Below are 17908 nucleotides of genomic sequence, written 5' to 3'. Positions count from 1 at the left end.
TTGCAAAGCTGGCATATTCCTGCTTCCCTTCCCTCCACCCTGTATCTGTCCTGGTTGTGGAAGGGTCAGAGCCAACTGGCACTCTGCAGAGATGACAGATACTGGAATAAGGGACCAGAAGTGCCACCGTAACCACAGTTTTGTATCTAGGACTCTTCCTACAAGGACTGAACACTTCTGACCCGCAGGCAGTTTTGGTACATGTTATGTTTAGCAAATGCTCAAATGCATCTTATTTCTCTTTGGGGCACACTGTTCAGAGCTATTCTAACTTCACCAAGAGGTGTTTTTCTGCTCTCTGTCTCACCCACTTTTTAATTTAAATCATCTACTTGGAGCAAAACTTAGATAACATGTTATCTCTAACATAAGAGAAAGTTTGGAAGTACACAGAATACTTATCCCTTTCTAAATCAACCACCTATTGGCCTCCAGAAAAAGAGGGGCAAAGGGAAAGCATTTCAGTACATTTTGAATTCCATTCTCCAGGTGAACTTTGTTTGTGATATGCTAGGAAAAAATATGTATGAACAGGAAAAAATACCCTAAGGCAAACCATTGAGGATTAAAGCTAACCTGCCTTTATTTGAGAATTTTCAAAGTACTTGCACACATTGACTTTTGCATTACAGAATCACAGAATGTTAGGGATTGGAAGGGACCTCGAAAGATCATCTAGTCCAATCCCCCTGCTGGAGCAGGAACACCTAGATGAGGTTACACAGGAATGTGTCCAGGCCGGTCTTGAATGTCTCCAGAGAAGGAGACTCCACAACCTCCCTGGGCAGCCTGTTCCAGTGCTCTGTCACCCTCACTGAGAAGAAGTTTCTTCTCAAATTTAATTGGAACCTTTTGTGTTCCGGAGTGAACCCATTACCCCTTGTCCTACTGCTGGTTGTCACTGAGAAGAGCCTGGCTCCATCCTCGTGACACTCACCCTTTATATATTTGTAAACATTAATAAGGTCACCCCTCAGTCTCCTCCAAGCTAAAGAGACCCAGCTCCCTCAGCCTTTCACATTGCTCCTTCAGCATTCTCACATTGCACTTCATTTCTTGGTTTCTCTCAGCATAGGGAACAAAAGTACCAAACGGTCATTACAATTTTTTCCACCCAGAACCGTGAAATCCAAGAACAAGAAAACCAACCCCCTATGAACAAGAAATGCCATCTCTATTTTTCCAGATCCACTAGTCATCGCAGCCTTCAGTTCAGTGAGAGAGGAAAGGTGCTGGCAGAGTGCCGTAACCACTTCACCAGCCCAGACAACAAAGAGTGAGAGCTTTGAGAGGAGAGTCACCATCACAAGTGCTGAAAATAGAGTGTGTTCTGTTATATTAATGTTTATTGGAAGCATAGCATCACCGAAGTATTTCTGAGGCAAACCAAGACTAACCGGGAAACTATCACATATGGTATTCTTCATATTTCCAGTAATTTGACTTTTTATTTTTTTGTTTTTAACTACAGAATGATCAGCAACACAAGTGCTTTATACTGGTGTCTTACCAGCTCAAGAAATGCCCCAATATCATCCAGCTTGAAATGCTGGCTTGCTTCTTTACACCACTTTGCAATGACTCCCTGAGTAAAGGCTCTCCTGATGTTTTATCAGCTTGAAGAAGCCCTGTTCATCTTCTGCTTTATTGCCAGCGCAGAGCCCTGCCAAAGAATAGCTGCTGCAAAATATGACACTAAATCTGAGGCTCCTTGTTTTCTTTTGGACGGTCTCCCCTCCTGAAACACTAACTGAAAAACAACAACAACCAAAAAAACCCTTGACAGAAAACACAGCTAGACACTGGAACTTGATTTTTAGCCATCTTTCTCCAAGCTTGATCAAGTCACTCCCAAACTCAACCCCAAACCCACCCAAACGCACAAGAGCCAGGAAGATGGTTTTGTACTGCAGGACTTGCTGCTCACGCTTTAACTTGCAAGTTCTGACAGTTATTTTTGCTTTAAATTCTGAAATAAGTGTGCAATGAATTAGGCAGCATGCTTTAATTTGCTTTTTCTTTGTCGTCCATCGCAATGGCATTATATCACTGTGATATTGCACCCTTGGACAGGACACACACCAGGACAAACCCCTTTGTTTATAGGCACATGGATTTCAGCCTTATTTCTGCTATTCCAAGAGGCATGAATAAATTATGCCATAATTTTCTCTGACACGCATTGTTAATTAGATCTCTCCAGTGATAGACACAGCTGGTGCTCCAGCCTGAGACTACACATGTGAGTTTACACAGTACAATTTATGGCAAAAACATTTCCTTGCAAGTTGATATTACAACAACAAAATTATGTCTTCTCCTCTTGGATTTTAATCCAACTGATTTTATCTCTATGTCTACCTTCCCAACCATGTACGCTTCTTTGTGTTGGACTGCAAAAGACCTCAGTCTGGTAAGCTCATAGATAGGTACTTAGCCACAAAAAAACCCACCAACCCCCAAAACAGAACTCTCCAAATCATCACTTGATGTTAACACAGCTGCTTAAAATATTGTCCATCCAAAAGGTGCTTCTAAACTTTTTCAGTACTTCAACAATCATACCTTACACAATTATTGCACAATTATATATTATTTCAGAGTTGTTCATTTTTAATGGTCAAATGACATCACTGTGCTTGAGCTCAAACTCCCTCAACATCATTTCAGTACTCACTTTAAAACACTTGATTTTATTTATGTAGAGTTGGAGACCACATCTTATACCCCAGAGTTTAATAACACAGCATTCAGGGCCAGAGTCTGACTACTAATACATAAAGACATAATATAAAAAGACATTCCTGTATACAGCAGGACATATATCCAAGAAAGGAAAAGATGCCTTAATCTCTGCCATTTTGATTGAAAACTCAGCTCCAGCTGGTAATCCCCCTTTTTAGTCTGCATTGCTATTTAGGAAATTCCTGACTCCTAGTAGTGTTTCACTAGACAAGAACAACACAAACCAGAGAATAAGTTAAGAAAACAAAGGAATGGGTCTGCATTTTCTATCCGCCTTTTCTACCAAAACTAGTTAAATCATGGCTAATAAAGCCACAGAAGACATTCTGCCCCTTCCAACACAATGGCATTTTCTACAAAAAGAGAAATATTTATCTTTCTCAAAGACAGTCTTTAGAGGCATTAATTCTAAAGTTCAGCCATATCCTAAAACAAAATGAAAAACTTACTACCTTTCATTAAGAGAACAAATGAATACTTCTTCAACAGTCGTTCCAACATAAAAGTCATGGAGCTTTATGAATAAAGAAATGTGACCAAGCTGCAACTCTCCACCAGACACAAAGTCCTGCCCTTGAGGTGAAAGAAACAACAAACTGTCTCTTATGGGTCTGAGTCCCAGTACTCCGTTACTCCTATAAGGTACTCACGTGCTGCAGTGAGTAGCATGAATCCTGGTTCACCTCCATGGACCAGCAGGACACACAGGTGACGGCCTGGTCCCACTGTCACCTCCTGTGGATCAAAGCTATGGATTCAATACACATTTGCACGTGCACACCTTCACAAAAGGAGATCAGGTTTCCCAAATTCCCACCTGCCACTCTTTCCAAAAGCTGCAGGGGAGGACACAAAGAGAAGATGCTTAGATTCCTGCAGAAGAGGAGACACCAGAGCAGCTAACAGGCAACATTGACATCAATAACTTAGTCCTAAGTAAAGAGCTATTCAGTTGCAGACTTTGGAAAGTACTGGGGCAATTCCTGCTTTGTACATCACCAGCATTTCATGAGACAGTGACCAACTGAAAGCATCCAGCCCTGAGCCTGCTGAAGCCACCTGGCATGAGAAAGAGGACAAGTCCAACCTGTGCAGAACCTCCCAGCACCAGCGTGGTCCAGCTGGGGTAAATAAGGTCTTTTTCTGCCCATGCTGACCCCACCGCATTGCTCCTGCCATGGAAAGAGAGGGTGGTGGCTGTGGCCTGCTGACCCTGTGCCTCCACAGGCTACAGAGGACCTGGACTAGTACTGGCCAGGGTTATTTGACTGGCTGAGGTCACAGCAACACTTTGGGAGAGTCTGACACACCTCACTGGAAACAGAGGGAGAGCTCAGAGGGGAGGAGGAGCTCTCTCACGTGGAGAACTTTATAGCTAGCAAATACTAAGTGCCCATTCGGGGGCTGGAGTTTCCATCAGTAATTAAGAAGAGCTTTTCCTTTAGTGACAGCTACATTAAAAGCTTTCTGCATCATTAAGAACAAAAACCTCCTCAAAAATCTGGAGAGATAAACTGTGAAGAAAAAAGACATTAAAAAAAAAAGAGGGAAAAAACCCCTGAAGTGTGTGGAGATAACAGACTTAAGACTGATTATTCGCCATTTCATCTCCCAGGTGAACGCAGTGTGTGTGTTTAAGAAGAAATCACATGGAGAAGTCAATGTTGGCTGAGTGACCATCTCAGCAGAGTTACCAAGGCTTTCCAGCATCTGAAAACACCGCGGTCAGGCTGACGATCCTCCCGAGCACCGTGGGGAACACCGAGCCGCGGGCTCCCGTCCGGCCGCCTCCGTCCCCGCGCTGCCAGGAGGCGGCTGTGCCTGCGCGGGGCCCGGGGGGTCAGCCCGAGTTCAGGGGCCGCGGCTCCGGCCCCCCTCGCCATCTGGCCGCGGGCAGCGGCGCCTCGGCTGCTGTCACAGGCCACCCGCGCCGGGTGGAAAATTCAGTCTGCTCGTTTTAATAAGAAACGCTGCAGAGCTGCTGTGCAGGTCAAGACAACTGTACAATTATTTGCAAATGTACTCTGCGAGGTAAAACACAAAAACAATGCGTGAAAACAGCATTCACTGCTAGCGTTTTGCCTTCCTTTTGAAAGAGGTGTTAGGCTTGCTTAATTTATTTGTGGTTTGTTTACTGCATCTTGTATTTTTACAGAATAAATTAGATTCACTTTAAATTGTATGCCTATGTTTTGCCCTTGAGTTCCAATATAACAAACTGTGCTCTGGATTAATTTCTGACCAAATGGAGAGCTGCTCAAATAAACATTTTTCAGTAAATATTCATCGCACCCAGAAATTAACACTCAATTATTTTCATTTTTCTTCATTCCAGAAAGAGCTGCTTATGCACAGCCTCATTCTATTGTGCTTATTTAGGATGCAAAAAGAAAAAAAATACTGAAACCAACCACACCAAAATAACAAATAGCTGATGTCTTTTTGGAAAATCCCTTTCTGTTATCTTTCTCTGATCCACAGGACACTCACAAGGAAGAGAAACATGCCACTGTGGTATTCTTATCAATAACTTAAGTTTTTAAGTGGTTTGGATCTTGATGTGCGCAAGGTCTGCCAGTGTCCCATGAGAGACGCGTTCATTTGCACCGACGCCAACAGCTCTCTGAAAGTTCCCAGTAGGAGGAATGACTGGAGAACCCGAAGGAAACAGGATCTGCAGATGTCTTGCAGAGGTATGTGTGACTGGGGGCAACACAGTGGGGAACACACTTGCTCATACCTGGTTTTGCTGCTGAAGGATCCCAGGAATGCTCAGAAGTTCCTAAAATATTTGAGAGGAATAATGTGACTGAATTCTCCACCCGTCCTACGTGGTTTTAATTTCCTGAATGTGACTAGAAATGGTGATAATTATATGATGCTCCATACTTTGCATATCCCTAAAATACTTTTAGTGCATGTAAGTGAAAAAAGCCATCAGCAGCAGAACTCCCAAAGCATTTGCAAAAATCCCACCCTATGCTACTCTTCGACAGAAATAAGCTCATTAATTTTGGGTGGGATTCATTCTGCTTAAACAAGCCACCCAAAGGTTATTTGCCGAGGGCTGAGCGAGTGGCTGCGGGATGCTCAGCGTCAGCGGAACGCAATGCACACCTCCCTCCCAGGAGGCGCGATGAATCACAGAAACGCAGCGATGCTTTTTCCAGAGCACCCTTCCAACAACGTGCACTCCAGGAACTTCTGAGCCAGCGTTTGCAGCTTTGTGTTAAAACCTGTCAAGGGCTTCACTGCAGATCTCTTCTGCTAAAACTGACCACCTTCTCCCACACTGTCTCTCCGAGCTTTTGAAGTGCTATTTAACCTCATGAAGACCTTTCTTTTGATCCTATAAATGCTTACTTGAGAATTTGTGGTGAAAGAACTTGCTGAATGTTTTTGGAAAGCCATGTGGTCTATCTCAACCTTTGTCCACACTAACAGATCCTTTCAAGGGATTCCAGGCAGCTTGTAAGGCGTGACTTCCCCCCAGAAGCTAAGCCAACTCTGCCATAGCATATTTATTCAGGTTTCCGCTAGTATATCATTTATTATTGTTTCTATCATTTTTTGAAGTCCAAACTGATCAGCAGTTTCCCAGAGCTTCCCAGTAACTTTTAAGCAAATGCTTGCATCTAAGTTAGGCACTTTTCAATCCTCTCATGTTCACATGAGATGAGAGGACTTCAGGCAGCAGCCCAGCTACTTCACCCTTCAGTTCCTACAGCAGCCTTTGGCGAACACCACCTACTCCTGCCCGCCTTGTTTTGTTGATTTGGTCCATAAAGCTTCAAATCAGTGCCGCCAGAAGCAAAGCTACACACCCCCTCCCCTTCTGATCAGCAAATGTGGAGTTGCTCAATATCTGCGGTATTTACAAGCCCACTTTTTTCATCCTCGGCTTGAACTGACTTGTTCCCCGCCTTATACTTCGACCACAGGCTTTTGAATACAGAGATATTTCTTTATCATATGAATGCATTGCCTTTAAAAATAGCCCAGACAGTGCAAACTCTTCCATAGGTCCCCTAGGCCCCCATTACTCTGCCAATAAAACAGGACTTGGAAGTGCTATGATACAGCCCCAAGAAGAAGAAAAAAAAACTGATGGTGTTGGATATTTTTCTAAATGTTGGAAAGATCATTGTGACCCCCACAAAAAGCTCCAAGTCAGCTTTTCCTGTCAGGACAGAGCTATAATCACCATGGCTGCTGCCCCCCAAAGGAACAAAAAACACTGTAGATGTTGACAGGGCCTGATTTATGGTTTGGGGTTCTTACTCATATTGAATCATCCAAGTGCTAAGAACATATCTATTAACTTTCTCGTACATACTCATCCAGGATGCCAGCTAAGTTACGCAATTCACCTTCATCGCTCTTTCCTTCAGCCTTCAAATACAGAAACACATTTCGAGCACCCCGAGCTGCAATCCAGACTATTTGAACAATTCCAGTTCAGAAGAACTATTTATTTATGAAACAACAGCCTCCAAGGCTCTTTTAGCTCCAGGTCAGATACCACGACATTTGCAACAGTCAGACCCTGAACAAGTCTTAACAGACTTCAATCTGCATATAAAATACCTCAACAGTATCAGCCACCAAATGTTTTCATGCAAGTTAGATGTAATTTAAGCTGCTGCCTCATCCATTATTTTTTAAGAGCTCCCTTTTCCTCTGCAGTGTTCTTCTTTTTAATATATATAACTTATTTTTCTACAGAGATTAACAACCTGCCTGCATTTAACCTGCCAACACTACTAGAAAAAAAAGCAAGCAACCAAGCCAACTATCTCTCCCACCTCCATGTCTGCAAACAGATAATTCAAATTCAGCAGAAAGAACAATTTTCATTAGAAAAGCACCTTTTCTTTGTTGTGCAAAATTCCACTCATCTTGCATAAAGACATAAACCTCCTAACAGCACCACATCCTACTATGATCTGCAGTCAGAGCGAACAGCTGGCTAAATGCCACCAGCCTAGATGAGCTCAGATGCTGCCACACAGCCTGAGAGTGGGAGCACCTGGAAGCTGTTAGGGCAGCTGTACTGGGATGCAGCAACCAGGTAACGCTTATATTCAACCCCGTTGTGATTTACAGAACGTCACAGCAAGTGCTCAGCAATGTGTCCCCTTGCCATGTACTGTGACTGACACCTGTGAGCTCTACAGCCCCTCTCTCACACACAAGCTGTGGGGGGGTCGATAGTCTTGTTGGTCCTATGGTAGACACAGGCACCTACAGGTTCAAATGCTGCTGCTGGCTATGGTATGGAATAGCTGCTTGCATCAGGGTTTTATTTTTATGAAATGCATTGATTTTAAAATTAAGATTGCATATAACCTCATCCCTCTGCTTTTGCGATGTGCCACAGGTGCAGCTGGATTAGTGCAATCTATTATATTAGCATGTAATTAAGAGGCTCACCATATATCTAAACAGAAGAAGCCGAGGCTGCCTATGCCACAGGGCACCACCAGCTCCTCTAATGGTGCATTTTTTACTTAGAGATTTTATCTCCAGATTTCAGTAAATTCTGTGGACACTTTCCCAGTTTGAAGGCAGCAAAACAGAAATGCAGAAAGCTCAAAATTGAGCCTAGAACTAAGCCAGTTTTTCTAAGTGCTAAATATGCATTATTCACGGAAGACTGTGATTGTCAGAGTCAGTCCTTCTTCCCTCCCCATCACCTCTGCTACTTCACTGCACAGGAGAGTCACAGAATATGCAGGTATAAGAGTCCAGGTCACACTAAAAGGCTGACTCGACTCATCCAGCAAGCCAGGAGAATTTATGATCAACTCCTGTCGTTAAGAGGACAATGAAAGGGAGAAAATGCATCTCTGATGAAGATATTCTATAAAAACTCATGTGACTGAGCAAGGTGGGGATTTCATTATAGGGCTGATCCTTCCTCTCTCATTTATGCTGGTATCAAAGAAGAAATATTTTGGAATTACAGGAAGATGGAAACCAAATACCTCTTCTTTCTTTACAAAAATTGTTCACTAAAACTAAGATATCCGTAACTTACTGGTAAGTCCACAACATGCCTTTTAATTCTGCTAATTTGTCCTTGGGTCACAGAAGTGCAGAGGACCAGATGTTAGTTTTCAGACTTTTCTAAGTATGATGTTTGTAGCACAGGGAACAGAATTCTGGAAAGTCTCTCAGTTTGAGGAATTCTTGGTATCATTCTAAGGCAGTTAAATCAGCTTTGGAAGAGGGTTATTAAGTATGGTATCTTGTCCACCCTGTTCTGCAGTAGCCAACAAGCCACAGAAACCCATTCTGTTCTTGCGTTCTTTTAGCTGACATTGGGTTTCTCAGAAGCTGGTCACAGCTCTCGTATCTCTGTAAAGTTACAATGCAGCAACATGAAAACCTCATCAAGTTGCAGAATTCTGAAATCTTACAAATACATTTAAAGCTAAGACTACAACATCCACACAAGGTGCTTCAGGTATGTGCCAGCACCTCATGCAGAAAGAGCTGCTCTGTCCATTTGGGATAAAGCAACTGAACTATGACTGCACAGAGTGATGCAGATTGGCCCTCCCTACCCCTTCTCCATCAGTCCCGTGGCTACAAAATGAACCAAGAATGCCACATTTGGCACCATCTCCTCCTACGGCCAAGTTATCCACACAAGTGCCTGAATTCTACCCCTCTCATTTCTCTTACTGACAAGTAGAGTCGCTTCCGAGACCATCTGTAACTGCAGACTGCTTCTCTTCACCCAGGGGTGTTGTGGGGTTCCAGGAAACACTCAAGTCATCACTGTGTATTTTAATATTTGAAGAAAGCAATCACCAGATGAAGAGCAGCAACAGGAGAGGGGATGCAGGGGAAGCTAAAGCAGCGCAGCAGAGCCCGCTGCTTTAGGATTCAGTGAGGGTGTGCGCAGGTTCCCAAACCAGCTGCTGCGGGACTGCTCCTTCCCCGCCTCCCCCAGACACACAGCTCTGTGTTGGGGGAAATCCTGACGCAAGTGGATTTTGAGTGACTGAATGATCTTTTGATTTTGTTTTTCTGTTTCTTATGAACTGATTGTGTGAGTCAGCTTGTGAGTCTGCAGGAAGCTGTTGTAATAACTCAGAAAACGTCACCTTAGTAATGCTGCCAGTAAGCGCCAGCACCAAACGGAGGAATCACCGTCACCTGCATGTCATCAGCTGAACTCCTCCATCATCTTCAGCAAGCTAAGGGACCAACCGTGCGCCAGCTTTCCCCTAAAATTCCTCTACAGCATTTCCTGCTATTTGAACAGTCAACTATTTGCCATGTTGGCCAAATTCTACCCGATTCTTTCTGATATTATCAAAGAGCATTCTGAGTTTCTAGAGATTCTGTTACTACTTACTACAGCATCTACCAGCCATTCTACAGCACCCCTATCTGAAGCTGCATTCTTTCTCCACTGAAAATCAACTGTTATTCATCCTTTCAAAGGACCCATGAATGGCAAAAATATTTCACTGACAAAAAGAGCAACTAAATTACTCCTTATGCCTTAAATACACAGTATATAAATGTCACAATTCAATATCGCAAAAATAATTGTCAACACACAATAATTACATACAATTTCATATGATCTGATATGTGCGACTTGGTGTTTTATTAAACAAATACAGTAGCTAACCAAAATCTGATTGCTGATAATGGAAAATTACATTAAAGCCTATATTCCTATGGTAGTTACTGGTCAACTGAAATGATACATACTCTAAAATGCAACACAGGAAATTATCTTCCTATGAAATAAGAAATACGATAGAAATAAAGTTAAGGGACATGTTTATTTTGGAGCTTTCTGCAAGCAAAATTGCTTTGATACAAAATGAGTTCAATGATACAGTGCTACCATCCACTCAAGCAAAAGAAAACCTCACATTTACATGAATGCACTTTATATTGATATTCTTACAGAATAATAGTTCAGGTATCCAGAATGTGTCTGGCCTCATTGAAAGCAATGGCACAGAGACGCTGCAAGGTATTGGAGTATCGTATTACTGGCGAGTGCTTAATTAACTCTGTGAGTTCTCCGAGAGATGCTGTATAAATAAGGGTACTGTGAATGTGGGCTTGTATTCCTTAGTAGCTCTGACGTACATCTTTTAGTGTTTGTTTAGTCAGCTCAAAGTGTGTAAATGTGTCTTTTGGCTTTTTAGTATTCTCTTTTTCTTTTTTAAAGAAAAATCATGAGGTATCCTTTACTGTTAACTAATGACATAGTGACAGGCCTATTTTATTCGGGTTGCAGAGACTTACTGTACATTCAGTACACTGTACATTCGGCATTTATTTTTAGTGTACTTTCTACACATTACTGTGTACAACTGTTAGTTTACATTAAAACTCTTCCCCCTTCTCACAGGATATGGCATAAACAAAAACAAATCTGACAAAAATTATACACATAAAATAAGAAGACAAATACACAAATAAGGCCATCTGCAGAATTAAAAATCCACCTCTTGCCATATTTCACAATAATTTCTACATAATATTTTACATCTTACGAACTTAAATACTTAACGCAAAAGACCTTTACGGAGCCAATCATATTATCTCTTCAAGGACTTGTCCGATTTGCTGGCCAGCGGCCTTCTCTGGGGAGTTGGAATTTTAGAAGGCTTGGCTGATCCTGGCCGAGAACCTGCTCGGGGTGTCGGTCTGCTTGTAGCAGGAACAGTCTCTGACATATCTGAGCACACGGACTGGATTTCTGAGATGTCAAAGTCAGACGCATCACTGCCTCGGCGGCTACTTGACCTGCTGCCAGCCTTGCTTCCTGCTCGGCTTCCAGGTCTGCTTGGGGTTTTTCTGGTTTCTAGAGAGAGGAAAGATATCCATCAATATTAAAGCTAAGGATGGAAAAGGTGTACGGGTCTTTCCCAGGTCTTTGGCAACCTCCAAAATTCCTCATTGCACAAATTAAACTTTAGACTCGGCCAGGTAAGCTGGATGATGCCGTATCTCCCAGTAAAGAGAAGGAAATATGAGATCAAACGATGAGACTCAGTTAATTTGTCACTAGCACATGTCATTAAAAACGTATTATCCTGGTAAGCTTTTGTGACTTACTAGACATGCATTCTATATTCACCCAACAGCCAGAGACTCTCTTTCCCCTGCCATTTTCTCAGCTAGTAATTGAAAGAATTCAGTATCTGGCCTCTTCATGCATTCAGCATTTCTCAATATATGTATCTTGGAGATGCTGATGAATATCCCAGTTTTTAAACTGGGATTAAACTGGGATATTAAACCCCTTTTTTCTAAAAATCAAAACCATACAGTTGAAAGCTTCAAGTAAACAAGGAAAGACTATACTCCTATTCTCCCAAAGGGCTGAGCAAATGAGCTCTCAGCAAGGCTGCTAAAGTGAAAGCCTGCCCAGACAACGTGCCATGAAGAAAAAGCCACAACAAAGAATCTTAAACAGAAAACCATTAATGTGGTTTTTCATAATTTTCCAATTACTTATGGAATATCTTTGATCTTGACAAATCTGGTTCCCTATAAGTGTGAAGAACACCAAGTTGAAACTGAAATCTCAGGTGGCTCATTTTTCAAATCACCTATAATTAAAAGAGACGTACTCTTTGAACAGGATTTTCCAGTACAGCCCAGTACGCTCTGCAGAGCTAAAGGTATGAGGGAAAGCCAGCAGAGATATCTTCTCTTCTAACCCACCTAGCCCTCTCCCTTACACAGATCTGCCCTGAGCATCCTGGAATAGCACAGCTTTACCACTTCATCTTTGCATATACTGTTTCAAAAATCTCTATGATATATTCCATTAATCAAGTCACCTACAGATGCTCCCTGCAGTTCTTCTTCCGAAAGAAATGGATGATTCATGATTAAGTGACCCCTTTGCTCTATCACAGTGGAGCATAACTTGAATACTGTGAAGAACTGAACCCTTTATTCTTAAGTAAATGCTTCCTCTCTAGTTCCTTATGCAGACACACTGGAAAGACCATTGTCAAGAAGGCTGCAGTCACGAACTCGCACATCCAGAGCTGAACGTACCTGCTGTGCAACCATGTGAAAGGAGAACCATTATCCTGATTCTGTACACCCTTGAGGAGACAGTAGGACTTGTACTTCTTCCCACTTTTCTGACATCTCCCCCACACGCCAACATGACCCTAATTATCCAGGTGGAGAACAAAGTAAGCGGCAGATCAATTTCTAAAGTCAAGACACTCACCTGCAAACTGAGCTCTAACTCTGGTAGCTGCTGTTGACAGGATGCCACTGTCTTCTCCAGAGTGGAAACCCTTCCCTGACAGATATCCTGGCATCCTGAGTTTACTTCCTTGAATTGGTGTTCCCTATGCAGAAAAAAAAAAAAAAAAGAGATGCTTTTTCCAATTGTCTCTACTGAAGATGAGGTCTGGTATTAGGTAGCACACAGCTTAGAATATGATCATAACATTCACTGTGAAGCTGAAAGACTGGTTTGAGTCACTACGGACATTTTTCATTATGTGAAGTTTTGAACATTCCTATAGCAGTTAGTATTTGAAGTAGTGCAAATGTCAAACAATAACAACAAAATCAGGGTAACAGTCTGCTTGATATCTACATTTTAGCATTCTTTGTGCGTATTTCAGTGCATATCAAGAAAGAAAAAATGCTACCTTCTTTAATTAGTCAAGCATGTAAGATTAGTTGATGGTACATAACTCAAATACAAGTAGTTGAGCTTTTATAGCTGCATAGCTTGAGTTTCCATCATTCTGACTGTGGTTATAGGTGGTGAATACACTTGTTTCAATTCTATAAATATTTTGATGGCAAAACAAAACTACCAAATTTCAAAACCTTCTTCTAGAAAAAAGCAGCAAAAAAGACATAGGACTAACTAGACGACCTTTGAAGGTCCCTTCCAACCCAAACTATTACATGATTCTATGAAAAAAGTTCTTGTTATCAAGATATTGTCTGAAATGTCTCTGCTTCAGTGTTTTATCCTGCCTGCTTTCTCATTTCTGAAATGAAACAAGTATTAATTGAAAATCTGCCCCAAATGGGAAGATTCCTTTCAAAGCCATGAGAATGAAATCCTCAAATTTCAAAATGCATGTAACATACTAGATAAGAGGTGTACGCAAATAAGAGGAAAACTATTCATTTAATCAACACTAAAATACTAAGTAAATATCCAAAAAGAACTACAAATACTGCAGTGATGAATGTGATATACTGAGCAGCTTGGATCTCCAGATCCGGTGTTCTGTGCCTCTGACCCCCACACAGTGGGGTAGAAAACCAAGATCCAGGAGTGCGTGGGAGCCGCCTGGAGCCAAGGGCCGAGTGCAGCCTGGCAGCTACCAGCTTGGGCCACCTCTGGCACGTCTGAACAAAAGAGCATTGAGATACTGCAGAGCAGAGAAGCTGCTGGCTCTGACACGGATGGTCACAATGTTAAATTATCTTTGAAGCCAAGTACAAATGCTCAGTGTCCAACCAGCCACACCTTGGAAATCTCTGCTGTACAGAGACTGCTTGGGAGGACAAGGAGGCAGGGAACACTCTCCATTACCTCCACTGAAGCTGCTGTGCTGTGGGCAAGGCACTGGGAGAGAATCCCTGGTACAAGAAGAAAAGAAGATCAAGTTTGTTCTTCCGTTTTAGTCCTAAACCCAAATGCAGCCTCCACAAAAAAATATATAACCACTCTCTTGGGAAAAAAATGCTGCAGAATGCCTCAGAAATTCACTGCAAACTACACCACACCAATCATTCTGTTTATAATCTTAAACCATGGTGGCTTACGTACAAGAAACTCACTGAAACTACCAGCGGTTGTAAGAGCAGGTGAGAAATACAGTGCCCCTATTTGAAACCAACGGCAACTGCTTCCACCTCATTATGAGTCAATGAAAACACATTTCCATGTCTATAAACCCTTTAATGTGCCATCAATTAATCTTACAATTCAGTTACCAGCTAAGAAATGAAAGAAAATACAGGAGTACATTAGAAACTGACAACTGACTCAACTGTGTGCTGTTGTTAATCATTGTAAGCAGCAGCTCTGTGTGCTGGAAGTGCTGTACATACACAGGCCTGCAGCGTGCGCAAGGAACGCACCCGCTCGCACGGAAGGAGGGCGTGAGAAGTTTGTTACACATCTTTAAGCAAAGCCATGCCAGGGTCATGTACACTTGGCACCAGCAGGTGTCAGAAGGCCAGCGACAGGCATTTAGGGCAGATTTGTGAGCAGCAGATACAGCAGCACAAGCTTCTTCCGGCCCAGGGCAAGAGAGACCCTACAAGTGACACATCAGCTGGCAGCGTGAGCCACCTGAGATCCTTCCACTGGCTGGAGCAACAGGAGAGGAGACACTTGGGCTCCAAGCCCATTCAAATTCTGGTCCTACGGTTTGACTGCCAGCACGATCCTAATTGCTACACTAACAGTTTCTGTGGAAGTCATGGCCTGGAAATAAGACCAAAGCTCACTTCCTGTGAAGTCACTGAATAGCTATCTTCAGTCAGTCTTTTGTGCAATCTTCTTGACAGGGATTAGCTATCTATTTAGTGGTTTTGCACTGGAGATCATAATTTATTAATCTAATTCCTGTAGTTCCTGAATATTACAGTACATTAAGAACCCAAAGTAAACAACTTCAGAAAAGAAACCTGCTAATATATAAACTGCTTTATAAAAAAAAAGTACTTCTCTACATTTGTTCATCCAGTTCATTGCATACTCTTATGATTTATTAACCATTTGCACTTTAAACATAAATTCATTGAGACTAAGTTTTCGTAAAAGACAAACATGGTAACAAACAGAACATAAAAATAATAAAAAAAAGACTTGGGGGGAAAAAAACAAACAAAATTAATTTGACAAAGGTCTAAAATAATGACAATGCATTAATATGCAAAGAATGTTGCAGCTCTGAAGCACTCAAACTCTAGTGGCTGTTAGTGAAGTGACAGTTTTAGTGAAGGAAGGTCATTAGACTAGAATCTCTGTCCTTACTGTACCTCTGCAGATGACCCTTGATAGTCTGAGGATTCTGGTGGCTTAGAAGGAGTTGACGTTTTGCTGTTTGTCAACCATGGTTTACCATAGTTGCGTGTTAAATGATGGGGTGTCTGTATGAAACAATGGTAAATCAAAATATGAAGGACAGTAGGTGGAAAACAATGCCATGGAGAAAGATACCCAGGCTTTCACAAGAAGATCCAATCACACAGTAGAAATAAAAACTAAGAAAAAAAAGCTGATGATAAATGTTCCGAAATGAAGAGATGGCAGAGCTTATTTTTTTAAAAGAAATGGAGAGGTTCATTGCTCTTTCAGAGCTTATTCCCAAATCGCCAGTTAGCTCATATAGCACCTTAAATCTAAAGAATTCTTCTATTCCTGTGCTGCAAACAAATGGTAGAGGAAATATATTGAAAAGACTTCTCAGATCCTCCCCAGCCTACGAAATAAAATTGAGATACTTCTTCCCTATCGGCAAGGGAAAGCACCAATATTGTTGGAGCAAGGGGAAAAAAACAAAAAACAACAAAAATCCAAACCCATCCCCTGTATGTTTACCAGCGCAGTTTTGTAGGTTTCTCCTTACCTTTGGTGTACTTGTAGCAACTGCTTGTGGGGAAGCTGCCTGGCCAGCTTGACTTGACAGAGAGGTGGATCTGTTGGGAGAAGCGCCCCTTGAAGAGGGTCGTGATCTCCGGCCCCTCGGTCGGAAAGCTGCCATGCTCTGACTGGCACCATCTGCCAAAATGAACTTCTCACGCAGCTCCACATTTGTCCTCCCTTTAGCTGCAGCAAAGAAAGGTGTTCATTTAATCAGATACAAAATTTGTCACAAGGCTGTTTATTGTCATTTTTGCCATGCCAACTTCAACACATTTTAACAATAAAATGCATTACCGTGTAATGCATTTATTCTGAACACAGAAGAGTTATGTGCAGAACTCACTTATTCTAATACTTTATGCCAGCAGGAATGAACCACTGTCAAAGGAAGTCAGCGTGATAATGGAATGCTCAGCGTGCTAAATCGCTGTTAATCAATCAACTATCAGTACATAGACACAACCTGATGAGCAGTTTTGCTAACTCTACAGCTACTCATGATAAATAATACTTGCTTCGATGTTCCAGAAGAAATTGCTAAGTACAGATTATAGGAAAGCAGCAAATATATTTATTCAAAACGATGAAGTTATGTAGTTTGGCAACATGCAATGATGAACACAAAATCCAAACGATGATGAGGTAATTGGTGGCTAAGCACTCACACACAAACACGCATATTAGAGAATATTCCGCAAGAATAGATGCAAGACATGTTAGAATTTAACTCTGTCAGTGTGAATGACAATTGTTTTTGAAACACTCTTAAAGCGTGTCAAAAAAAATTAGCTTGCAAAGCACCAGCCCATGTAGGAACACATTAAGCTAAATGTGATGGGTGTAGCATATTGTCAAAAGTATATCTTATAATAAAGTGGGAAGGAAATGAAGAGAGAGGAGAAGAGGGGGAGAAGCAGACAAAGAGAGGGGTTTGCCAACCTATAGTAGGCTGAGTGGTAATTGAAGAGTTTGATTCCGAACGTAACATTTTACTCCCGTGATGATGAACTAGAAAAAATGACACAGGACATGGGTCACATTAAAGAAAATCGTTAGCAGGAGAAGAAATCAAGTACAGCAGCTGCATATGCAAGAGACTCAGAGCACCAGGCCAAAAGACAGGACTCAGAGCAAAAGCTGTCTCTAAGTGCTCTGAGACGAGTTCTCAAAGCTCTCCCAGGCAAAAGGAAACAGCGCTTGGATAAAATCAGCTGCAATCCCAAGTATAGTTTTGCAATAGTATTTATCTGCTGACATAAAGAAATAATATAAGCTAAAATTATTTTATACAACTAGGTCCAATATTTTTTAAGCCACTTATGACAACAGTTCTTTGAAATATCATTTATCTGAATACACGAGAAGCCCTTGGTGGAAATGAAGATTTGCCAGGTGAAGTGCTTAAGGAAAAGTCTGAACCTGCACCACTGACATCAGCAACTAACTCATCACTGACTGCAACAAGACCAGGATTAGGTACCATGCACTATGTCCAGTGTCCGGATGACTTTATAGAGGTCGGTATTC

At 41.9% G+C, this 17908-nt stretch overlaps 1 protein-coding gene across 21 annotated transcripts in view; it reads right to left on the bottom strand.

Moving 5' to 3' along the window:
* Window positions 1-10534: 10534 nt before the first annotated feature.
* DST (dystonin) overlaps window positions 10535-17908 on the bottom strand; it is a 306806-nt gene continuing 299432 nt past the window's right edge. For 12 of the 21 annotated variants that reach the window (XM_082047199.1, XM_082047209.1, XM_082047204.1 and 9 more), the window contains 5 exons: window positions 17321-17389; window positions 16365-16564; window positions 15775-15885; window positions 12980-13103; window positions 10535-11590 (listed from right to left, as the gene is read on the bottom strand). In XM_082047199.1, the coding sequence (XP_081903325.1) occupies window positions 11325-11590; window positions 12980-13103; window positions 15775-15885; window positions 16365-16564; window positions 17321-17389 (770 nt within the window). In that variant the 3' untranslated portion in view covers window positions 10535-11324. The remainder of the gene's footprint in view (window positions 11591-12979; window positions 13104-15774; window positions 15886-16364; window positions 16565-17320; window positions 17390-17908) is intronic. The other 9 variants (XM_082047213.1, XM_082047214.1, XM_082047208.1 and 6 more) reach the window with 2 other exon arrangements.

Source organism: Streptopelia decaocto (assembly GCF_964273445.1).
Source record: "Streptopelia decaocto genome assembly, chromosome: 3".
Classification (NCBI taxonomy): domain Eukaryota; kingdom Metazoa; phylum Chordata; class Aves; order Columbiformes; family Columbidae; genus Streptopelia; species Streptopelia decaocto.
Note: the sequence above shows the minus strand (reverse complement) of the source record. Positions and strands in the feature narration are given on the sequence as shown.